This window comes from Neodiprion lecontei, chromosome 1 (assembly GCF_021901455.1).
Source record: "Neodiprion lecontei isolate iyNeoLeco1 chromosome 1, iyNeoLeco1.1, whole genome shotgun sequence".
Lineage (NCBI taxonomy): Eukaryota > Metazoa > Arthropoda > Insecta > Hymenoptera > Diprionidae > Neodiprion > Neodiprion lecontei.
The window spans coordinates 19852553-19879244 of NC_060260.1; the positions used below are offsets into that span (position 1 = coordinate 19852553).

General features: G+C 38.4%; 1 protein-coding gene across 7 annotated transcripts in view; it reads left to right on the plus strand.

Annotated features, from left to right (window-relative positions):
* Positions 1-26692, plus strand: part of LOC107226446 (sialin) — a 135473-nt gene that overhangs the window by 97061 nt on the left and 11720 nt on the right. For 3 of the 7 annotated variants that reach the window (XM_046738333.1, XM_046738379.1, XM_046738368.1), the window contains exons 2-5: positions 7946-8025; positions 14737-15008; positions 15388-15648; positions 18136-18220. In XM_046738333.1, coding sequence (XP_046594289.1) covers positions 7995-8025; positions 14737-15008; positions 15388-15648; positions 18136-18220 — 649 coding nt within the window. In that variant the 5' untranslated portion in view covers positions 7946-7994. Of the gene's footprint in view, positions 1-5246; positions 5293-6930; positions 7029-7710; positions 7732-7926; positions 8026-14736; positions 15009-15387; positions 15649-18135; positions 18221-26692 lie in introns of those variants that run through there. The other 4 variants (XM_046738359.1, XM_046738343.1, XM_046738352.1 and 1 more) reach the window with 4 other exon arrangements.

Genomic DNA, 26692 nt, shown 5'->3' on the forward strand with positions numbered 1-26692 from the left:
GCTCCAACTTCTCGGTGACGACGCGCTGCACATCGTCCAGAAAGGCGTCCAAATTTTTATGACGGAGATTTGTGATAACCCCCGTTCTGATTCGGCTGGCAAAAGCGCTATCCACGTCGTCCCATTGTACACCCGCAGGAGTACCGATATTTCCACCCGTCACCACTGTGCGCTGCTGCAACTGCTTGATCTTCGTCACCCAAGATTGCAGGAGTGCGATCGTATGTTGGATCCGTATTTTCGCACCAACGGTTGTTCCTCGTTGCATGGAAATATCGCGCAGAACTTGGATATTCGCAATTCCAATATCAGTCCAATGATTGATGATGGCGTCATTCTCTTCTCCGGGTGGTTGCTCTCTCAGCAAATTGTACGTCCTCTCCATCTGCTCCGCAAGTCCCATATACGCTTCGACTGCCATGACTTTGACGTTGATATAAGCTGAACTTTGTATAACTTTTTTGACTTGCACGTATCGTGTAAGACTGACGAGTCTGCATCGGATGTTTGAGCTTATATGTATATAGACCGATAGATCGCAAGAATTTGGGAACTGTGCGCACTGCGTTCTGCGCATATCAGAGGGTAAAATGACGTCAGAGATGCGGTGCGCACTGCGTTCTGCGCATCTCGGAGGGAAAAATGACGTCAGAGACGACTGGGTCCGCCCTTTATCCGACCCGCCATTCCTAAATTTTTGGGTTTTATGAGTCGTTAAGCAGCGTGGGCCATGTGTTGGGAAAAATCGGTCAACGAAAAGCGAGTGGCGAACAGTGTTTGGTATCAGAAAAATCTTATCTTGCCCGCTCTTCATCACCCTCCCGACTCTGCAGAGAAGATGAAATTCATGTAAAAAATGACGTCAGAGGCGACGGGGTCCGCAGCCCCCCTCCCACCATCCCTAAATTTTTGCGGTTTATCTGCCAGTTTGAAGTCACCCAGTTCCGCAGCTGCATCTTGCCTTAAAGCGTGTTGGAACAGGTTTTCACCCCCTCCCCCTCCCCCTCTCCACGAACCCACCGCCGCCTAATGTAGTTTTTGAGTTTTATGAGTCTTTAAGCAGCGTGGGCCATGTGGTGTGAAAAATCGGTCAACGAAAAGCAGGTAGCGAACAGTGTTTGGTGTAAGAAAAATCTTATCTTGCCCGCTCTTCACCGGATGGTATGTGTACACACAGTTTTGGGGTTTTACGACTCTTGATAGCGAACAAGTCCGAGCCTGCACATCCCCCGCCATTCTCTATGATATGTATGTTCGGTTTCAAATGAGCTACTATAATAAAGAAGCTGAGCCTTTGCTATCGAGGCGTAAATTTATAAACCAAGCTCCCCTTATCGTCATCGATTGCTCCAAGCAGAACGAAACATTGAAAACTGAACCTGTGGACATTCGATTGGAATTTGACTGTAGCATTACGTTCCCGCCACACACTTCTGCCTACTGCATGATCTTGCATGATCGCATTGTTGAATATAATCCGATCAGTGGTACTGTTAAAAAATTGGTATGAGTCAATTTCGAAATAATGATATGTTTAATTAATATGGATATTAAAAATAATATGTATAATTTTACTCGTTAAAATTTAGAATAAGATAATTGAGAATACAATAAGAAAACTAAATGTAATTGATGTTAAATAAAAAAATTGTTGAAAGCATTCAAAACGCCATTTTAAACCTTCCTTCAGGGGTCATTTCATGGAATTTTTCAATAGATCTAGCGGATTCTTACCCTATCTGATTTATGTGCGGCTTTCCGGCGCCAAACAAGTCTCGACAGGAATTATTTTGTATGTGTGTGTGTGTGTCAAATCCTATGAAAATAGCCGCCGAAAATGACCGGGGGGGGGGGGGGGGGTGCGCCGCGGGTCGGGGGGGGGGGGGCTAGGGGGGAGCTAGGGGGGAACTAGGGGGGAACTAGGGGGGAGCGCCGCCATCTTTGAGTTAGAACTCTCATATATACACTACTAAACTTGAATAAAAGTCATGGTGATTCAACATCAACAAGAAGCTATTCTACAAATCTTAACGTAAATTTTGCGCTGTCTAACGCGTTCATAGCTACGCTCCAGGAATACAAAAAGGTAGAGGCTAATGTTATTGGACGGGTTGCGCCTAACATTAATTGAACGAAAACCACAACTCATCCCATAGATTTGCCGGAAAAATGCGATACTTAGGACGGTTGAATGAGTCGAACACTGAATATGAATAAAATATCACTTACCTTACGTTGGTTTGGTAATACGGGCTGTGGACGGCAGTTCGTGCTCAGCGGGCAGTTGAAGATTGTCTTTTTTGTTTATTTATTAAGTTTATTGAATAAATTTTATTAAGGCCAGATTTAGGGTAGCACAGAAAAAAATAATGTTTATTGTAATTTTTAAGGTATATCAATAAGTGTTTGGACAAGTACGAGATTTTCTATAATTAATATGGTCGAGCAAAGCTGAAAAGTAGTGTTCTCTTTGAACTCAAAATCTGAAGCAGATGTCTTCTAGAATGTAAGGCATGAAGTTCTCAAGTTCTAAAGTGACGTGTTGAAAAAATGAAATCTGTTGAAAAGGGTTCTCTCCTTGAATTTTGAGGTTCCCTACTATTTAAGAAGGCGGGAACCGATCAGAAAAAAATTAAATATAATTATCGTTCTTGATTGATGAATATATAAAAAACAGAAAATCCCCTTGATTGGTTCTCCACGGTTTCCGGAAAATGGAACCAATCAGGGAAAAGAGAAGATATTTAGTGAATTCTAATTTGTTAATATTTTGCGTGCCCCGGGGCCCAGGGTAGTGGGACTGTTATGCCCACTATTGCTCTACTCACGGGTGCATGTAAGAACCCCTCGTCCCTTGTTTATGCTTACTAACGAATCTATGCTATTGTTGCGGTATTCTATATACGTGCCACTTTTATGGGTGGTTTATTGCCCTGTATGTGCGCGCCAGATGTCTAATCCTTGAAAATACCTTCCAGTATTTTCGGGCATTTATTTTAGTATTTAGAAAACAATCAAAGGAATCCCTGTGGCATTCACATACAGGCGGCTTACTTAGGTTTAAGAAAAGGAAAGAAAAGAACGAACCCTGCAAGCTGTAAGAGTCGATAAAAATAGAATTAAATAAAATAGGCAGGACAGAGATGGCTTCTTGCGGTTTCAAATATTATTTTATTTCGAGCAGTATATAATAAATATCTCGAATCGTCCATACAGCACGGGGTCTGGCGTCGAACTGTCTTCTTATTAATTATTTCTGGATTCGTGCTCCAAATTCGCGGTATACGGTAAACACATTTCGATACCAATATATTTTGTTGTGATTATTAGGCGAGCGTCGTAACGGTTATTCCGACGCTCCAAAGCGGTTAATGAGAAATGGAATAAAATCGTATGATGATTATTATTTAGAGAAAAATTCTTAATATCTAGAGGCAGAAGGCATCGAGGATGTAACACCAAACTCTTGGACATCAAATGGGTCTTCAAATTAAAAACAGACTCATCCAGAAATGTGAGTCGTTTCTAGGCAAGATTATTTGCTCGAGGTTTTATGCAGTGTCATGGCATAGACTACATTGACACATACGCACCAGTGGTTAAATATGAGCCAATCGGTATCCTGTTTGCCTTAGCAGCAAATAGAGACTTGGAGATGATATAGTTCAACATCAAAACAGCTTTCTTATATATCGAATTGGAAGACGAGCTTTATATCAAAATCCCAGAGGGACTCCAAGTTTCAGATGCCGTTACCGAAGCTTGTAGATTGAGAAAAGCTCTCTACGGACTGAAGCAGGCTTCAAAGTTTTGGAACGATAAATGCAGTGCTTTCTTGAACAAGTTTTGTTTTACGAAATATAGATCAAAATAATCTGTATTTACAAAATCAAGTAACAGTGAACCCACTATGTATCTGGTCTTAATGGTAGATGATGGTATGATATTTGGTGAAAGTATCAGTGAGATACAAAGTGGTATAAAAGTTATGTGTGATGAATTTGAAGCAAAGGTAGGTAATGCTGATCTATTTGTAGGCATTCAAATTGTAAAAGCTAGGCAAGACAGTCTATTTTTATACGTCAAGAAAATTGTTGTAAAAGAGTGATTAAAATATTTGAAATGGATGATGCTAGTCCTACAGATACATCAGCTAAGCCTGGTTTGAATTTATCAGAAAAGAATGTGAGCGAAGGTATTAACTACCCGTATAGAAAAGCTATTGGTTCTGTGATGTACCTCGCTACTATGTCTTGGCCTGATATAGCCTACATCGTAAATATTAGAAGTAGATTTGTCAATGACTTTGGTTCTGTATATGTTAAGTGCCTTTCCAAGGTTTCGAAAGTGAATGTTTTATTTTTTTATTTTGAAACACCCTAATGCACAAGTTATTATTTTGTAGATGCACATATATTTTGTACCATAGTTTTTCAATACTGGTTATGATTACATTATATACGTATAGAAGAATGTATATTAAATTATAAATATACTTATGTAAAAAATATTTCACCAAGAATACCAAAATTATTGATATCACAAAAAGTGTATAACATATTGTCCTTCAATCCCAAGTTATTGTTTCATTATACATAAAAGAACCTCACTAAAAATATCCAAATTATTGACATCACAAAAAGTATTCTGTTATTATATATTCACAGTTAGTATCAGAAGTTGTGTAAGAGTGAAAGGACCTCACATAAGACATTTCGAATTTGTTTCATATATAATTTACCAGTATTCTTTTTAATACATTACCCTAGAAAATTGGCAGATATGTCCAAGGTATCATACGGTTGACATACTGCATATACTGCAGCGTTTTCAGAAAAAGAACGAAATAGTTTTACTAAACATCGGTAAATTATTGGAAAAATCAGTGCATACATATGAATGTAAGATAAGTGTGGGACCTTTGGAATTAACTTTTTTTACATAATCGACGTGTGTATCTCGATAAATATTCATTGTTTCTGCAATTGAAGAACAATAAAAATTTTTTTCAAACAAAGTATGTTTAAAATGGATTACAGTTGGGATCAGTTCAAAAGACTGTAGTTACCCCGCACATACATAGCAATTTATTAGCTACATCTTTGAAATAACCATATTTGTTGTTGGATGAGAGTTTGACATACTCGAATCTCGCACGCTTGTGAGCGCCATTGACAGAGAGGCGTCAGTGCGAGAAAAAATACGAGAGGAGCGCTGGTGTGCCTAGTCAAGTACAAGAGGTACACAGAGAGCGTCTGTTCCGTTTTTGATGTAACACGTGGAAAAGAACACGTACGTTTATTTTTTTCAATTAATAAAAAGTTGTTTATCGTATCGAATCTACCTGCAGTGAGACAATTAATATTACCCACTTCCTACTGCTAAAAATAACAAAATTTGTTTTTAAACCTCAAAGTTCAATATAATTTAAGGCTGTCAGAAATATCACCGCATTCATTAGTGAGCCCACTAGAGGCGCTGTTGTATAGTTAGACAAGTGGGCTAGGTCTACCTCTGTGCACATAGTTGTATTTTAGACGCTATGTCGGGATATGTCATGCACCCATTGTTGCATTGTGGGTTAGATGAGTCTAAGGCAAGAACGTTATTACAACTATTCATATTAACCTGAAGCTCGTTATTTCGTGCCATAAATAAAGAATATTGTATTCCTTTCAACGAAATCCCCCGTGAATTTCTTTATTTAAACAAAGGCATCAGATGAAATTATTTCGAAAAATCAATAAAAACTTGCTGGATTCGAAGACATTATTTATTAGTTTATTAAAGATATAAACAGGTATACGAAGTTCTCCAAATCAGGTAAAGTTATTTCACACAGAGAAAAATAAAATGTTTCATTGGATCAAAGATTCACATTGTAAGATATATGTTTCTCAACTTCTGGAACAAGCTTAATTTCATAATCAGCTATCTAACCCGTCCCGGCTTTACACGGATGACTTTATTTTAGATTAACTGATGACCGATATTTTTGTACTACATTATTTTTACGTATATCTAACCATTTGGTTAACGCACGCCGATAAAACAGTCAAGCAATGCTTTTTCTTCCAACTTAATTTAGAATTATTCAAAATTCAAATTAAAAACTTATTTTTATCAAAATGAATTATAGGAGAGACTGAGGAGAGTTGCGGCAGAGGTGAGTTGTGATAGGGCCGAATTATCTGAATTCTCCTGATAGTTAGTGAGCTGGCACCTTCGCGCATTCGTTACTTTTCGAAAAAGATAAATTTGTCACACCTACCATATGTTAGTCAGGGATAGATTAGTTTTTTTATGAATGAAAGAATTTTAAAAATCGGTTCAGTAATTTTAGAGGTTACAACTTACATACACACTAACAAACTTTACCTCTTTATAATATTAGGATAGAAAAGCGGTCAAGGTGAAATATTTTTTATCTGTGTTTGATTCGTACAGTGTATACAGATTGCCGCATGATATTTATTATCACACGTGCATGCAAGGTTGGGCTTTGCAGAGTAGTTTAATGGGACTAAAATGGAAAATTTCATTTCAGTATTATAAAGATAAGTTGGTGCATGCGCAGTCCACGATTGCTTCACTTTTGTCATTTGGAAAATCACTTTCATCCCCAGGGATAAGAAATCGGCCACTCACGTCCCGCAAAACTGCCACGCAAGACCCGATCACTTTTTATTCACTTGTTATAAAAACTATCGTGTGTGACTCGGGTCAAAAGCTGTAAATCACTACTTGTGTGATTGCCGCGTTCGCTTCGCTGAGGCGCAAACATCACACTCGTCGCAATCGCCAACTTTTGTCCCTTGTCATACAATATATATTTGAGAACACATGTTATTTTGTTCGCACTTTATTTCTACTGAATCAATAACATTCGTGAACAGTGCCGCAGAGTGATCAGCGCAAATAGTCGTAAACCTCGGTCGGACGCATTACATGGCTGTTACATAACTATTTCGTATGTTTTGCAACATGTTAATAGTTTTCACTTGTGAGAAATTAGTGCCATACAATTGGTAAGTTTGATACCATATCGAGTTGACCTTAGTTTAAAACAAAAGTGGAAACTATGGCATGTCACAGCTTTCAAACAATCTTTCTGAGAGCGAAGTTATGCTGTACTTTTTTCTTTTTCATACGATTATATAGCAGTAGAATTTTTTGATCATCCTTTTAATACACACATACTTTTTTGTAAATACTATGACTAGGTGATTGGACAATGGGAAAAAATGCAGCACAACTTTGCCCTCAGAATGATCGTTTGACGGCTATGAATTGCTAAGGCTCATATATGTACAAATCTTGGAGCCATACCCTCTAGCGCGAATGACCTAGAATACATCGATAACAAGTTCTCATTCTCCACGACGTACATTTTGATTAAAGAAATAGTACGAAGGAACGTTTATCATTGACATTTTAAATCTAAAAACCCTTGAGATATATTGGACGTATTTTTTCTTGATTTCAATAAAATATAAAACCTGGAATCAGCCATTGTTCAGAAGTAGATAAATTTAACATGGGTTTGTACACATTTCATTTCCAAGTAGAACTAAACACTTGTGTATACACACACAGGTAGTGTATCTTACCAGCTAATCGTTTTATGAGTACCAATTATAATGTAAAGAGCTGAGATACTCACAATCAGCTCATAATTATCAGCTGTAATCTGTGCAATTAGGAGCGGTACCACGATGTGTCCATAGAATTGTAAGAAATAACGGAATCCAATTTCAATTGATCGAGTTGTTGGCCATCACTATAGTACAAATGTTGGCAATATACCGGAATTATACACGGCTTAAACTATGTGAAACTCTATTAATTTAAATTGAATCCGTTTAAAACGTCGGAATTTATTAAGGTTTATTGCATATCACTATTATTGATTATAGCGTACAACAGTTCGATATTTTCTTTGCAGATACTCGGAAAAAAGAAGCCTCGATTCATTTACAATTTGTGACATAATCATGTCGGTGGAAACTGTGAAATTAGCAAGTGGTAAGTACATTCAATTTGATGTAAATTTAAATAAACTAAGAATCAGAAAAATATTGAATTTGTGACATGGGTCGATTGCGAGCTATCTCAGATTAGACAGGCAGAGGGGTCAATCGGATTTATGTAGAAAAAATGTCATGACCGGCTGACCAGAGATCGTGAATACCGAATACATCGTAGTTTACAAGCCAAGAATCGTTTAGTGATTTATCAACCACAAATGACCTTTAGCAATACGTATTATAACCTCCTCTGAGCCAGCTTGGACATTATCAAAATGATTTCTTTTAATCACAGTGCTTCCGCACAAGTTGAAGTATTCATATGTAATATCTCATCATTCAGTATTCACTCACAGTAAACTGTCAAACGCTTGCCAGTATGAAATTTGTTCGTGTTGAAACTAACTATTATTGTATCATTTTTATAGAATTATTCTCCCACTCCATGGGTTATGGATTCTAAGGGAATACTACTTTAAAAACTTCTTTTTGAGGGATAGATCGCTCTAGATTTTTCCACGACCACGACTTTTATGACAGTTAATTTAATTTAGAAATTATTTGGCCGTAATTAATAGCAAACATATGATAAAGGTTGAAGTTTCACAAAAATTTGCAACTAAATTATTTTCTACTTTTAAAATACTATTATTGAGATTTTTATGTTATTTGGTGCATAACATTTTTAATCTATTTTTCAGCATTGATATACTATCTTGTCGTTGTTTTATATTTAAGCAACGTAAACGTTTATAAAACAAAAGTAATTACTGTTTTCCTCGAAGATTCTAATTATATACATAACTTGTCATCATATTTTTCATCCGTTTCACTTGATTGGGGATGTTTGGCTAACAGAGTAGCTAGCTACCCGAGATAAGACTGAATGCGACAATTTTTGTAAATTTGATCATCAAAAATCTCCTGTTCGGAATTTCTGCTTGAAAATAGGTACTTGTTGTTGGTTACCGGTTGACTAATTACGCGGAACCGCTGACTTATGCCTTCATTCGAATACGTCAAATTATTTTGTTTACGCAGCTGGCAAAAGCTTGTCTCAAATTTGGTAAAAGTATTGAAAATACTTCTGAATAATAAAGTCAGTAAAGGGCATAGCCGGATAAGCAGGTCGAATCGGCCCCCGCTGAATTTTTTGTCGGTACTTCAGGGATCAATTTGGACCCAAATGAAAATAATTCAGTGAAAATTTCAGCTATTAATCTTAAACGGTTTCCGAGTAATTGTAAAAAAACCTATTTTTTAGTATTTATTTTTTTTTTAATAGTAAAATTAAAATTTTTTTTTTGCTGATTTTTTTTTAAATACTTACGAGTAAAAGCTGTGAAAAAATTTTTTTTTTATGATTTCTAGACTAATAGCCGATTTTTAAACTAAAAAACAAAATTACAATTATTTTTTTTTATGCCTATTTTGAAACATGCAATCACCAAATTTGGACAGAATACGTCTTTTATACCCCTCTGTACTCAGGAATTTTTTCATTTTTTTTGGTTTGGTGCAACGTCATGAAAAAAATTAAAAACCAATTTTTTGTTAATTATTTTATATTTCAACTGCTTAGAAGACTACTTACAACTAATTATAAAATGTATTTATTCATAAAAATATTCATCAAAAACGTAAGTGGTCATCAAAATATTTGTTAATATTTTCGTCAATCTTCATCACTGTCTTCATTAATAACTACACAGCGCCCGGTATTATTGAAAATGCGACCTAATTGCATATTTTACTGACAGGATCATACCAGCTTTCTCAAGCAGTGTCATACTTAGCTGAGATGATGGATGAAGATAATAATATAAGCCTTCAGTACGTAAGATCGGCTGAAAACATTCTTAGATTTCAAGTAAGATCTCGGCATATTAATGCAAAAACATATCGCTGCTTCATTGAGTATCATCGTGGCAAAAATGGAGTTAACGGAATTTCTCGATATTGCTGTGATTGTGCCAACGGTCGGCGTACAGTTGGTTGTTGTTCGCATGTAGCAGCTATTATTTATTACCTATCACATGCTAGATATTTATCGAGAATTGTAAGACCAGCAGAAATTTTAAGTCGCATTTTCAATAATATCGGGCGCTGTGTAGTTATTAATGAAGACAGTGATGAAGATTGACAAAAATATTAACAAATATTTTGATGACCACTTACGTTTTTGATGAATATTTTTATGAATAAATACATTTTATAATTAGTTGTAAGTAGTCTTCTAAGCAGTTGAAATATAAAATAATTAACAAAAAATTGGTTTTTAATTTTTTTCATGACGTTGCACCAAACCAAAAAAATTGAAAAAATTCCTGAGTACAGAGGGGTATAAAAGACGTATTCTGTCCAAATTTGGTGATTGCATGTTTTAAAATAGGCATAAAAAAAATAATTGTAATTTTGTTTTTTTATTTTAAAAATCGGCTATTAGTCTAGAAATCATAAAAAAAAAATTTTTTCACAGCTTTTACTCGTAAGTATTTAAAAAAAAATTAGCAAAAAAGAATTTTTAATTTTACTATTAAAAAAAAATAAATACTAAAAAATAGGTTTTTTTTCAATTACTCGGAAACCGTTTAAGATTAATAGCTGAAATTTTCACTGAATTATTTTCATTTGGGTCCAAATTGATCCCTGAAGTACCGACAAAAAATTCAGCGGGGGCCGATTCGACCTGCTTATCCGGCTATGCCCTTTGTGTTAGGGTGGGTGGGGACTGCACTGTAAAATTGACCCCACTTAATCGGGCGTACAGAGCTCTCGATTTAGTTTCTGCCATTTTTTTTGCATACAAATCCTTTCCTCAAACAGGAAAATTAATTTGACCATTTTTGGGTTGTTTGCATAGTGTTAATTTTACAGAAAATGAAAATATGAAAAATCCAGTACGATTGATTATTCGAAGCCGTCTTTCGAACACGTGAGAAAATTGGCAGCATTTCATCTTCAAAATTATGGAAGGAGATGAACTTTTGAGGAATTGTTTAAAAAAAAAAAACTTCTATAATTGTGGGTTAAATAACCACATCGCTAATCTGTAACATTTGCGGTATGCGTGTTAAAAAAAATAAAAAACTACGATATAAGAGGGATTCTCCGTCTACTCGGCCACTTTTTTTTCGAACATCTCAGATTTGTCCCATAATTGGTTATATCAAAGTACTACTAAAAGGTACTCTATGTGAATTTTTTCAGATTTTTTAATTCATTATTTGAGAAATTGCCGTTTTTTTGTCAAATGAATATATCTCGGAAACTTGAAGTAACGGAAAAAAAATAACTCTACATAAAAGTTGTAGTTTTTTGTTAGCTTTCGAGAGTGATTTTTGAAAAAATCTTTACGTTCCGGTAACGCTTATTTTTTACCAAAAAAGGAAAACATAATTTTTTTTAATCAAAAAGGACCCTTTTTCTTTTGCTGAAAAAATTATAGAGTCTTCCAATATGTGTGAGAATATCGCCAAAAAATCGCCAGAGTGGCACGGATCGAGGTTCTAGGGTAAAAAAATGAAGCCACACAAATTCGGTCGAAGTTCCGGTATAAAAAATTAATTTGTGTGGCTTCATTTTTTTTACCCTAAAACCTGGATCCGTGCCACTCTGGCGATTTTTTGGCAATATTGTCACACATTTCGGAAGACTCCGTAATTTTTTCAGCAACAAAAAAGGGTAAAAAAAATGTAGCCACACAAATTCGGTCGAGGTTCCGGTATAAAAAAATTAATTTGAGTAGCTTCATTTTTTTTACGCTAGAAACTCGATCCGTGCCACTCTGGCGATTTTTTGGCAACATTGTCACACATATTGGAAGACTCTGTAATTTTTCAGAAAAAAAAGGGTCCATTTTGAATAAAAAAAATAATTTCTTCCTTTTTTGGTAAAAAATCAGCGTTACCGGAACGCAAAACTTTTTTCAAAAATTCATCTCGAAAGCTAAAAAAAAACTACAACTTTTATGTAGAGTCATTTTTTTCAGTTACTTCAAGTTTCCGAGATATATTCATTTGAAAAAAAACGGCAATTTCTGAAATAATGAATAAAAAAATATGAAAAAATTCACATAGGATACCTTTTAGTAGTACTTTGATATAACCAATCATGGGGCAGATCTGAGATGGTCGAGAATCCCTCATAAATGAACATTATATGTATAGGTACTAGTCATGAAATTTCACCCGATCTAATATTACGGATAAAAGTTTATTAAATTTGGATGAAAATCAGTATGTACCGGATTTTTAAGTTAATAAAATTACGAATATGACTTCAAGCCTCGATAATTCCCAACGGTGGACCCAATATAGCAGAGAAAATTTTTTTAATTCAGTACATGGTAAATTCAGTGAATTTTGAAAATCAGCTCCATCTGATCATACACCTTTATGAAAAGTCTTATGTGCTTTTTGTATTCAAAAAGTTACCTTCTAGATTTCCTTCTCTTATCGTTAGTATCACCCGCAACCGATCATGAGGCCGTGGAGAGGTTATAATCCCTTTGTCTTCTTTTTCTATTTTTTGTATTTTCTTCTATTGTTCGCAGTTTTCATATTTTTTTGTAATTTTGTAACTTGAGTATTTATTCAGTTTTAGTTTTCTTTATATTTATTTCAATTTAAATTGCTTGTGGCTTATTGGATTCTTGTGAATCGAATTTCACTAATAAATTCGATAAAATTGTGTCAGCTATTTGCATTCACCATTCTGAATTCCGATGATTAGATTTCGAATCTGTCATAAACGATCCAAAAAACCATACCCAGATTTTAATCCGAATTTGATTAATTTTTTCAACTTTCTTTTTCACCATATTGGAACTGCAGTCTTGAATTTCCAAAATATGATCTCAGGTCCTGAATCAGCGACCTCAAAACTCCCCGAATGATGTATTTTATACAATTCCATATGATTATGGAGCAACTTTCAGAAATCAGTCGGCCGTGTTGGATCCACCATTTTATATTTTCACAAGCTGACATCACAGAGGGCTAAGTGCCAAAAAATTCAGGCTAGACTCTGTTCCTTTCATTATTCCAATCATTTTATAAAAGTTCTCATGAAAATTAGCTCACGAGCAACCATTTACGGTGTAACCGAGCGTAAATTTACACCCAAATTCAGAGACTCCAGTGCCACCTGCACCTCAGGATGGTGCTTTTAGCGTGGCAACAGCACAGACACGGCCGAGCGGCGTATCACATCCCCTAACGTCACGTCCCACTGGAGTTACATCAAGAGTCTCTGGTGAAAGTACCAATTCCGAGCCACGCGCACACTGCCAGAGCCAACACATGCAAAACTTTTACGTTGCGGCCAAATGAGTCGAACAAAAACTTGCGCATTTGTTGGCGCTGGCAGCGACCATGTGGCTCAGAGTCGGTACTTTCACCAGAGACTCCTGGTATAAGGGCCGCCACTTCGGGCAGAACCATGGTGGAATTAATAAGGTGTGGTATTGCGCAGACCTTGTGAATAGCCAGTAGGAAAGTAGTACCATTACGCCAGCCATTAAGAGCGGGAATTCAAAATCGTCAACTGCCGTCAATGACGTAAACTGTATTTGATTAACAGGAACTTAAATGATGTACCTCGATTGTGTTACAGAAATATAAATATCATGTGAGGATCCTGTCAGAGTCAGAGACGAAGCGTATAATTTCCCTTTACGAATTTAAAATTTTTATAAGATATATGTACTCACTTTGGAGGTTAGAATCACTCGGCACACGAAGCTTTAAACTATTCACTTATTATCCTATTTATATTGTATTGTTGGAAAATTTTGATATTTTAGATGTTGTAGTTTCACAAATCCGTTGTATTATTGACACTTTTACACGTATTCACGTTTTTTCTACCAATGGTTCATGTCTCGTACACATCTACACCTACACAAACAAATAAATATCACGAAAGTTTTATGCAGTATATTACTTGTATGGTATGGTCTCCGACAAAAACAGGACATGATGATATTAAATTTCACAACTTTTCATTGAAACCAATTCGGCTGTGAATTAAATTTAATATACAACCCTAATTGATGTTCACAATTTGTATTGATTTTGACATGCAGCTTGAAATTCCTTTACATACTTGTGATTGTGAAAATACTTTTGCATAAGAATATTGTTACACCGTGAATTTGTTATTAAAACACACTCCTTCAATTGTCGATATCGTGTTTGAATTTTCATAGACTGTATCTGCGAATATGCTTCCAACAAATGAGTATCAAATTTCAGACAGATTTCTTTAACGGTGCAATTATACTAATCGTATTGTTTCTATAATCACGTTATTTGCTGAATATCAGGCATCGTTTTGTAAAACCATTACTAACAATACGTACGACATTGGGGTATACCAAAAAAAAAAATTTGTACTCTGCTCGTTTCCCATATAAAAAATGAGTGCTTTCATATATTATAAGAAGCGTCGTTCAAGAGGGCCTCTGACAAAAAAAAATCAAGAATTGTCTCAGTTGACCAGAAATCATACTGGTGAGACACCTGCTAGACTTAATTGACCGAAACCCCCTTTCCTGAAGTGGAATTGCACACCACATTGACTAAAATCACAAGGTGGTATAGGGTATAGACTAAAAATGTAATGTTTCATGCATGAAATTAAATTAATCAAGAATGTTTACTGGTAATATGTTAGTGACTGATTTTCGCTGATTTTTGTTTTTAAGGAAACGAATGGTTATCTTGTCGAGATGTACTATGGTACCTTAGCTTCTGTGGGTTTGCTATTGACTACATACTAAGAATCAACTTGAGTCTGACCATTGTAGCTATGGTCGCGCCCCGGTCCGAATTCGTAGCGATTGCACAATGCACACAAGACATATCGGCAACAATAAACTCAAGTCTTTCCAAACTGTTGGTCAACTCATCATCCCCTACAAATGTCGAAGAGAATACCATTATTCCATCATTGGGTCTTGCAGAAAGCCAGAAATACGTAGGTGACTCGTCATTTATTGTTTCTTAATATATTTTCATTTAAGAAAAAATTGGAAAATATTCATCATATAAAAATCAGTCAGTTTGATCAAGTTTTCAAATGCTATCCACCGGTTGAATTTATTTTACATCCTTATGACAAATTTCAGATCAATTTGAATTCGATTTCTCATTAGTCTGTGAAAAATATGTCAGCATTTATCAATTTCTACTTGGTCCTTCCAAAACAACTCAAAATTTGCTTAGAACGCCTTGTCATATGTCGAGAAAAATTAGATTGCTATTTAACTATCCCTATTTTATCTATCTTATGCGGACAAAGTAAAATAACTTTGTATTAACCACTTTGGAGAAAATTTGCTTATAAAATGTTTCAGGGTTCATCAATAAATGATACTGAGTACCCCGATCGATTTTCCTGGAATGAGTATGAACAAGGCCTCGCTCTGGGAGGATATTATTGGTTGCACTGGGCTATGCAACTTCCTGGTGGCATCTTAGCACGTCGTTATGGAACGAAGCTTGTCTTTGGCTTAGCTAATTTCATTCCCGCTTTGTTGGGCTTCTTTATACCACTTTTCGCCCGATATCATCTATATGCCTTTGTGCTTATAAGAGTTCTCCAAGGAGCGCTTGCAGTATGTACAGTATTCCTTCTGGATAAAGACGACGAGGGGAATATAATTCTTCGAAATTACTTTCGTCCACCAATACAGGTTGATTCACACTGTACGGCACGGACCGTCACGTAACGGCAACGGAACGTATCGAAATCAGTACGAGGAAACCTTGTAGCATAGATTTCAGTAGGACTGTACATACTAATCAGCAACGATCTTCTCGTTCCATCAATGACACAGAACAGCTCCGACCGACAACATTGCCACAAAGAATGTTTTGATGGTCCGCTACGGTACATTTCATGGCTCGTCCGCCAGTCTGCACACGAAAATGGTACAAGACGGTCGGAACAGAGCCAAAATGATCAAAGAATATTAACCCTAGAACAGTATGATATATTGTGATACGAGGGCAGGAAGTTGGCTATTCCTGATGAGTGTGAACCACAAACCCGCACTCGTGATAAACGATAATTTTTGTAACACATGTAATGGCAGGTTCGACTCGAGACAATTGTGAATATGGTAGTCTAACCCGAACGTAGGCGGGTTGCTGCACCACAGCGGACGCGACCGTAGTCACGGATCATCATGTCAGATGGCGGTAGTTGCACCGGTTTCGCTCAGAAGACTGTTAGTAAAATACCATTTCCTAATGGTTGTGTGATATTTCCTAACATCTTCTGAACTGTGGAGAATCGGGTATTTCGCACGTCCGCCACGGTACGCGAATTCGAACTTCCCGTGCAAGTGTTACAAAATGTTTCTTCCTTTACCTATTCTGGTAACGACGTGTGAAAAAACGCCCTGATCTTGTAAATTCCATCTCTCAGGTACATCATGTCGTTGAGGGTCCTATAGGGTATCATTTTCTTCGTTATGTAATAAAGAATCACGTGGGCCAACTGGCTCTACCTGCTCTCGGGTAGTGAAAATAACTTATGGTTGGTGTCTTCAATCGAAAACGAAAGCTGTGCGGTGTCAAAACCCCCTGTTGTTTTTTTATCCCCCGTTACCATTCTAGGGTTGATTGAAAATGTAAAGTCGTGCATGGCATTGTACTTAATGAACTACCCGAGGTTTAGCGATACTGGAGTTGAGGAGAATGCTTGGAGAGCAATTGCAAAGTAAGAACCAGTCAGATCAGGTATATTATTTATTATTTTTAACAACAATTGTTAGAAAATTGTATTTTGCCAGTCAACCTGTTTTTTCAACTATTTGGTTTTGTCTTCGTCTAGAAGTAAAGCTAAGATCACAACCAGTAAATCGTCGCTCGACGATTGGTTCATTACGACGCTGAATGTTAACTGACCGATAATTGCTGGTACACTCTGAACATACTTGTAAAAGTATTGTACCCATGCCGGTACGTTTCATTGCCATTACACGATGGTCCGTGCCGTGCAGTGCGAATCAACCTTAGCTAGGACACGACTCTATATGGAAGCATAGGTCTTATGGGCCCGCTGAAGCTAACTCTTAAGGTGATCTGAGCGAGCTTATCACCCCAACCGCCGGGAGTGCCCGCGGTGTTCCGTGTCCGTGCACCCATGACCCCGAGATTGACGCATGCACTACTGCTTACGATTAGTGCCGCTTTCACGTACGCGCGTATGGTAACGTCAAGCGTTCATTTGGGGTATTAAATTGCTGGCTTTGATGTTAGCATAGAACCTGTGCCTTCATATACATCCTTATTTCATTCCTCTGAATAGGGCCGCGTGCCATTCGCATCAATTGCATTTTATTTTTGAGGCGAAATTCTTTTTTCACTTGATTATTGGTAAGTATAAAACATGGAATAAAAAGTTTATACCGATCAAGAAATCATCCTGCAAGCAGGAGCGACATCAAATTTAAAAATGATTTGAAGAGGTATGCCGCTGAAAAGAACAAAATGCGTATTCCAAACGAAACCAATAATTCTACAAATTTATTTCATGCTTTCTGTATATTGTCTGAGTTCCGGTGAATACGATTAAAAGACGATCTATTTTGTATTGATCTTACAAAAAGTATCGATTCAATTCGATGTCATTTGCATTTTCGTGTATTCATACAATAAAAACGACTTGTGTTAAATAAAAAATATACAAACTTATATGCATTCCCTGGCGTGCAAGTTCCAACGTCAGGATTTTCAGAATCATTTATCAATGAACTAATTTAAGTTATTGAATGTGATTCTGAATACATGTATATGAATACGAGAATATTTTGCAAAATATGTTAAAAATGACATGACAGATAATCAATAAGTGATGTAGAGTGTTTTCCAATAGTAGCTATGTACAGAGTTAATTGTCCAAACACTCGTACACAGAAAGTAGTGGGAAAGCGCTCGAGCAAGAATTAGGAGAAGTGGCTCTGTTCAGAGGGGTCCTATCTGGAGGGAATACTGTATTTATACTTGATAACTTACCAAAGAAGGTTAAGAATCAATTCGATAGAAATAATGGAACTCAAAAAAATTAGTTTTGGATCCTCCATTTTTTCGCGTAGGGTGCAGCTTGGCCCGCCATGCACAACATGACAGCTAAATGGATTCCTTCTAGCGAGAGAAGCAAGTTCGTCAGCTCTTATCTTGGTAAGTTGAGAAATCAATTTTTGAATGTCTGTCATTTCATCTCATGGAATTTATAATCACATGACCACTCCCACAACCAACGTACCGCAATGTAGATATTATGAGTGATTTTTACTGGACAAAATGAGTCATCGAATTTATCCGAAATGGTGTCACCAAGCCGATAATTTTTTTGGCAGTCTCGGATTTATGGAGAAAAGTTCAAAGCTGGCATATGAATTTCACTGAAATTGATAGTAATAATACGCTTTATGCATGGTAAAGTTCAGCTATGTGACTTATTACGTTGATTTTGATTAGAAGCTTTCCATAAACTACGTAGCTCTATTTCGGCCACTCTTAACCGGGGGGGGGCCTTCCTTCCCCCCCCCCCCCTCCTCCCTGACCCGCCCAGAAAGGCATGTGACTTACAGTTAGAAATTTATATACTAATTAATTGATATACGAGTATTTTTGTTTTATAATTTTTGTTATTACAAGGTATCCGAAAAAACAAATTCCGAGATGGAGCCACACATGCAAATCATTATTAACCCTCCGCGATCTGTGGAGGTCAAAATGACCCCACTCTCAATTTTAACGCCAAATAACTATAAGTTGTTGTTGAACGAGGTTAGTGCGCTATCTGGTAGCGCTTTGAAGTGTCCTTTGTGCGTAGAGAATAGAGGCGTTACGTTCCACGTACCATTATCTACGTAACAGCTGTTGAGAAAACATTGCGTGCGCGTTGGAGTCATGTTAACCCCTTGCCCCGTAGCCATATTCTAACATCTTACTTCGTGATGTGTTCCCAAAAAACTAATCGCAAAACAAAGGAACAGTCGCCACTTTGCCGGCGACCGATGCGCAGCGACCACAGGGTCCTTCTGTGCATGGATTGTGCGGAATCGGAGTACTGAAATATTTTTTTCCGTAATTTATACATTAACGTACCCATGTACTGCTCAAAAAATTATTGAGAAAACAATATTTAATAAAATGACTAAAGTGTTTCATAATTTTCCGTTCTTACATACTTCAAAATAGACCCTTTTCAGGTCTCAAAATAAATACCTTTTTTAGATCGCTTACTATCGAGCTATTTTTCCTTAAAAATATCACGTTTCAAAAGTATCACCTGCTGCTGCATACAGGGAGTTTGATTCAATGAGCAGTTGTCGAACCACCTCTATACCCACCCAAGATGTTATTTGGGTAAGTTCAAGTCCGATCTTGTCACTGGCTTCGATCCAAAAATGATGGAAGGAATGATAAATGCGATAAAGAAGGTTTACTTGAATCCGTAGACGTTTTATTACAGTAGTGAAAGAATGAGGTAAACGTGTTAACGAAGTGAATTTTGGAATAGATAGAATTAGATTTGAAATTCTAAGTCGAGTAGATGAACGTTCGAATACAAATTTTTTTACTTAATGGAGGATGGGATAGAAGTGTCTTTGATAAAGGGTAGCATAGAAGTGCAGCTGAGACAAAGAGTGCGAGTCCACGAAAGGTGAGGGAATCCAGAATAGTTGCGAATAGAATTAGAGCAGACTAAGGGCGATGAGACTGCATAGAAATAGGAGAGGATGGAGACTGTAAGATTATTATAAGGAATGTGGGAGAGTTAACAGGTAGCGAAAAGATGGGGAAGACGTTTGGTGGAACGCCAAACGTAACACACACATAAAGTTCATAAAAAAATATTGAAAAACGTTAAAGTTGAAATGAATGAATTTTTTAGTGGAAAAAGGTATTTTCACACGTTTGGTCCTTCCAAATTTTGTCGCGCCACCTCATGATTTGATTGTACATCCAACAACGATTAGTCCTTAATTTACAATGTCCAAAGTATATCCCTGAAATTTGATGAGTCGATCGATGCAATACTGTTCGTGTGACAGCTATTTAAAGACGATTGGGGTTATTCCAACAATTTCTGACCATGACGTTTGGTACCGGAAGTATAACCGCGGAGGACTAACAGGAACAAAATTATTCTCAGATTTTTCACGATATGAAGTTAAGTTTCAAATGTACCTATTCCGAAAATACGTCATTGAAACCCTCGATTGCATAAGAGATAATATTACGCGCGGCAAAACGAATGAGAATGCATCAATTATAAAACCACGTATCGCAGACTAAGACGCCCGCCGCCCTCCGTGAATCCTAGCATAGCCTTTCATCAAACCTCTCGCTCCCTCAAACTAGCTACATCATTTATGGACAGCTTCTTAGAGCTTATTCACTCACGAATGAGGTAAAACGTTATACAGCGGTGTTTCACATGGAATTCCTAGCATAACAGTTCAGAGTCTTCATTTCAGGCAACGGTAACGGCAAAACATGGAAGTTTGCAAGTCATGATAATTGGCGGTTGTGAATTAATCACAACAATTTTTTTTCCAGATATTATTAGGATGTGAACTATGAATGCAAACCTGTTTATTATCAATAAAAATATTTTGTTGCTTTTTAAAAACCTCCATTATCTTGTGAGGTTGTTCAAATAATATGAGCTTGCAACAAATAGCCATTGGACGTACGTGTAAGTTATGAGTTTCCCATACTAAAGTATCAATTCAACGAGAGGGTAGTATATTTGATGTAATTGTTTTGTGTTTAGTACTTGTCGTAATTTATAAAAATCCGGGGCATATATCTTAGTTTTTTTGCTACGTACTCAACATGGGAATCCCATCGAAAGTATTGGTCGATAACAATTCCAAGATATTTCGCCGAAACAGTGTTTACCAGGACAGTGCAGTTGCATACTTCCTGCCTCTCACAAATTCTCTCATGTATTTCAATCACATCAAATTGCGAAACACTATGGCTGTAACATCGGAAAGCAATGTATTGTGTTTTTTTCATGTTGATTGTCAGATAATTGGCCCGAAACCAGTCCCTAATAACTGGGAACTCACTTTCAACCTTGGCCTTGGCTTCGGCCCAAAATGATCCTTGAAATATAAGTGCCGTGTCATTGACGTAGCTGATAATCTTGTCGGCGATTTGACTTTCAAATATATCATTTATATTGTAACGTTCTTGGACGTTACGGAAATAAATATGGATTCGTGAGTTTGATTATCAAACCAAAATCAAAGGCGTAAATAAATGTCGTGAAAAAGCTTTAATTGCAGGGTACGTGTTTCTGGTTTTAAGTCTGAAACAAGACTGTTTTTACAATAATGTTGGTTGACGCAGCAACCTGATTCTTTTCAAAGACATAAGAGGTTTATAAACGTCTTTTATCTATGATGACTACTAGATCATTAAAAAGGGGGCAAAACGGGTGATTTCACCCTTTGTAACAATATAGAGGAAAAGGCATTGGCCCCAACACTGACCCCTACGGAACCCCATAATTTATTGCCTTTGGCATACTACACTGGTGTTTGATTTTATCGATTTGCGATTTACCAGTCTAATCGTTCCTAATCAGTGAGTGAACGATACCACGATAGCCATATTGTTCCAGCTTACTCAGCAGCACCTCATGGTGAAGTGTGTTGAATGCTTTGGCAAGATCAAGAAGTACAAGTACAACAATGGCTCTGTTTCCCGAATCAGGCATTCCATATATATATACTATCCGTTAGGTTAGCTATGGCTGAACTGGTGCATACACTTTTGCGAAATCCATAGCGCTCCTATATATTCAAGATAACTCGTTACTCTCTTCGCTAGAAATTTTTCGAAGATTTCGATAATACTGGGTAATAACGATGGCGTTATGCAGTTGGCTGCATCGCATTCTTTGCCATCTTTATAAATTGGGACAACCACAGCCACTCTAAAGTGCTTTGGGCAAATGCCCGTACAGAAACATTTAATAATTGTAAATGCTATTGGAGCGGATATGAAAGCACTGCAGAACTTTAACCCTTTACACTCGAGGCCTTTTTCGTTTGCGCGAAACAGCAACTCGAGAAGATTTGGGCCAAATTAGGTAAACATTTTACAGGTACTTTGAAAACAATTTATAAACAAACAAGCGTGTACAAATAATAAAATTTCACCAGTTTATTCATTTATATGTCGATAACAACAAACTTTGATAAGTGCCGTAGCAGCGTCGCTCGATTTAAGACTTCAAATCACTAGGGCGCTGCAGCAGCGCCGCTTGAGTTCACACTTGAAATCGGCCGGGCGCCGTATCGGCGCCGCTCGAGTGCAAAGGGTTAATACTCGTATTTTTACCGTGATTCCGTTAATTCCCGGCGCATTGTTAGTTTTTAATGAATTGATGCATTTACATAATTCTGTAATGTCCACCTCTCTGAGAACCATCAAGTTTACTACCCGCTGTACATATACAGTTCTATCAATATGCCTCCTGATTTTTGCCGCAAGGTTAGCACCAATATCGCAAAAAATTATTGAATACCGTCGCCATGTCAGACCCGTTGGTTATAACTCTACCGTCTTTAACGACCAGCTTCACTGTCTTGCTCTCACTGTCCGGGTTTATAATTTCATTAACCACTTTCCACGTCTGTTTCGGATCATCATTTGAGTTTCTTATTTTAGCTCTATGTTACGCAATTTTGGACTTTTTTAGCACAGACGCTATATTGAATTTTTTTTGGATAGAAAAGAAAAACTCAATAAGTTCAAAGAGAAGGGATAATTGGATAACTGGTAGAAGGGGTTGCAATAAAATTGTTACACTCGAAAATTACAATAATAATTACGATAATAAACTTTATTAGAATGATAGCGAAAATTAGTTAACAGGTTAAGCTCGGAATGACTTTGTCTGTAACTGCTCCTTCACAGAGCTGGAGACGAACTGAAAGAGAATACGAATGCTTTCTCTCTCTGTACTTTGGTACGACGCCTCTCACGTCGTTTACCGGTAGCTCGAGAGTCGAGGTACCGGTATAGTCGTACTCTGCTCGAACCAAGTCAACACTTCCGCCATTTGAGTAGAGTCAGAGTTCCTTAACCCCGATGTCGTCCCTCAGTTTACAAAAACGATTTTTGGTTAAAGCCTTTGTAAGGATGTCGGCCTTCTGTTCTTCGGTCCAAAGGTATTCGACTCTCAGTTCATCAGCTTGAACTTTCTCTCGCACGAAATGAAACCGCACATCGATGTGTTTTGTCCTTTTATGAAACTCCGGGTTTCTTGCGAGTCGAATTGCACTTTGGTTGTCTACGTGGATGACCGTTGCCTCTTCACAAGGCTGCTCGATGTCGAATAACAGTCTTCTCAGCCACACCGCTTCCCGCGATGTTATCGACGCTGCCACGTACTCTGCTTCAGTTGTACTGAGCGTGACGAGTTTTTGACGTTGACTTGCCCAAATCACCGGGCCACCAGCCAGCTCAAAAACGTACCCGGTTGTGGATCTTCTCGTTTCCACATCTCCTGCGAAGTCAGCGTCCGAGTATCCTCTCAGAATTAACCCGCCGTCCTCGCCTTGATATTTTATTCTGTAGTTCATCGTCCCGGCGACGTACGAAATGATGCGCTTCACCGCGCGCCAATGTTCCTTGCTGTGTCGATTGAGAAATTTGCTAACCAAATTTACTGCGAACGATATGTCTGGGCGAGACACAATCGACAGGAACATCAGAGACCCCACGGCCTCTCGATACGGAACTTCTTCGCCCTCTTCACCTTCGGATAACGGTAGAAGTTTCGATCCCGCTTCACACGGTACACTTGTCGACTTCGTATCGACCATCTCGAATCTCTCGAGAATTTTTCTCGCGTATGTGCTCTGATGCACAAACACTGTCCTCGTTGATCTGTCTCGTTCGATCTGCATTCCCACGAACAAGCTTGCGTCTCCGGTGGTGATTTTGAACGCTTCCTTCAGATGTTTGAGAACGACGTCGATCGCTCCTCTGTTCTCCGCTGCTACCAGGCCGTCGTCGACAAAAAGGGCCAGGTACAGGACGCTTTCTCCCACTCGACCGACAAAAATACATTTGTCCGCGCTCGTTTCTTTGAATTTAAATTTCCGGAGGAACGAGCTGAATTCCCGATTCCAGCAGCGAGGGGATTGTTTTAATCCATACAGCGACTTATCGAGGAGGCACACTTTGCTCTCTCGCGATCCCTCGTCTACCGGCAGTCCATCGGGCAATTCCATGAAAATCTCTTCGTCGAGTGTTCCGTACAAAAATGCTGTTTGTACGTTAAATTGAGAAAGCTCCAAATCTTTTGCTGCAACCACAGCCAAAAGAACCCGCAGCGAGTCGTATCTCATGACTGGAGCGAACCTCTCGGTAAAGTCCACGCCTTCTCTTTGCATGAACCCTCTTGCTACGAGACGAGCCTTGTATCGACGAATTTTTCCTTTTTCGCCTTTTAAGACCTTGAAAACCCATCTTGAATCGATTGTTTTCATTCCTGGTCGCCGGTTCACCAGCGTCCAGGTTCCGTTTTCCCGGTGTGATTCGAGTTCTGAGTCAACGGCTTTCCGCCATTTTTCCGACTCTCTGCTGCGAAGGGCTTCTCCGTAGGTTACCGGTATTGAACACTCAGCGACGTTTGTTTCGAATCTCGACGGCTTTCGAATGAGATTCCGATCTCTTAATTATCGTTTTTCACCTTTAGCAGCTTCCGGCTGTTCCACTTCTTCCTCAGCTAACTCGAACACCCCGTCGTCGTGGTCTTCTTCGTCTTCTTCCGTCGGAGCTGGAACGATTTCTTCGTTCACTTCACGCTCTTCTTTCTTCGGCAAAATCAGCTCACTCGATTTGCCTTCCTCGGATAGAACTGACAGTCCGACGACTTCATGAAATGTCACATCTCGCGACACTATCACCTTTTTATTTTTTTGGGTCGAAGAGTCTGTAATTCAAGGAATTACTCTCGTAACCGACGAGAGTCGTTTTCTTCGCGCGCGCATCTATTTTTCTGAGTTGCTGCTTCGGTACGTTGACAAACGCTTCTGAGCCAAATATTCTCAGATGCGTCAGGTCCGGCTTCACACCGATCCATTCTTCGTACGGAGTTTTTCCTTTTGTTACACTCGATGCTCCAGCTCGGTTCATCAAGTACACGGCTCTACTGCACGCTTCCGCCCAAAGATATTTGGGGAGATTTTTCGCCAGTAGCATGGTCCGCGCACTTTCAATCAACGTTCGATTGTCTCTTTCCGATTTACCGTTCTGCTGTGGCGTGTACGGAGCTGTGAACTCGCGTTGAATTCCTCTGGAATCCGTGTAGCTTTCCATTTCCTTGTTTTCAAACTCCGTACCGTTGTCCGACCGAAGAATCCGCATCGGCCTGCCAAATTTGTTTTTGATGAGTTTGTCGAACCTTTTAAACTTTTCAAGAACGTCACTTTTGAGTCTTAGGAAATATATATGACGAAAACTCGTCGCATCGTCTTTAAATGTCAACAAAAATCGCGCACCACCGAGAGATGTTTCGGACATCGGTCCGCACACATCCGTGTGGATCACTTCTCCCGGTGTTGTCTGTGCGCGAACTCGCGTTTTCTTGAACAGTTTTCTATGGGATTTCCCTTCCTGACACGAACCACAAAAACTGTCTGAGTTTTCCGAAAACTCGACGCCTTTTACTAGGTTTTCTTTGACTAGGCTTCGCACCACCTGTGCGTTCACATGTCCAAGTCTCTCATGCCAAACTCGAAAACTCGTTTTCACAACGTTGGCTTCACTGCCGCACTTCGCACTTTTGGTTTTAAAAATCATTCGATAGATTTTAGTCTTGAGCTTCACGCCGTAACCAACCGCGAACCCGTTATTGTCAATACGCACGCCATTTCCCCGAAAAAGCACTCCGAGGCCTTTCTCCGCACAGACGCCGACCGAAAATAAATTTTTCGTCATATCCGGGACGTGTAACACGTTTTCGATACGAGACGATACCCATCCGTCGTCTACGAACTTCTCGATCTCCACTGTACCGACTCCCGCGACACGACACTCTTTACTGTCTCCGAGAGACACCGTGTTACCTACCGGTAACTCGCGATAGTCACTTAACCAGTCCCGTCGGTAAGTGATGTGACGCGACGCTCCGCTGTCGGTCAACCAGCTATCGCTTTCATCGGCAGCGAGTATCCTTCTCACTACCTCTGACGGAATTTGAAACACAGCACTTTTACCGGTATCTTTCTGATTACCCGCACTCGTGTTCTCAACGACAAAAGCACAATCACTCGAATTGTTCCCGCCACCGTCACTGCCTTTCTTTTTACAGGATGACGCGTAATGGCCAAGTTCTTGACACTTGAAACACCGCACTTTGGGCTTCGCACCCTTTTTCTTATATTTCGTGTCCTGCTTTGAACTCACTTTTCTTTTGTCCTTGTCCTTTTCCTTTTCTTTCGAATTTCTCATCGCTACGAACGCACTTTCACTGTTGTCGTTCGCTGACAGACGCGACCCCTCGCGACGCAGCCGTTCCTCCAGATTCTCAAGCGTTTGCATTTCTGGCGGCATATTGTCCCATGCGATCAGGAAATTCGAATATTTCGGCGTAAGACTTCCCAAAATCTT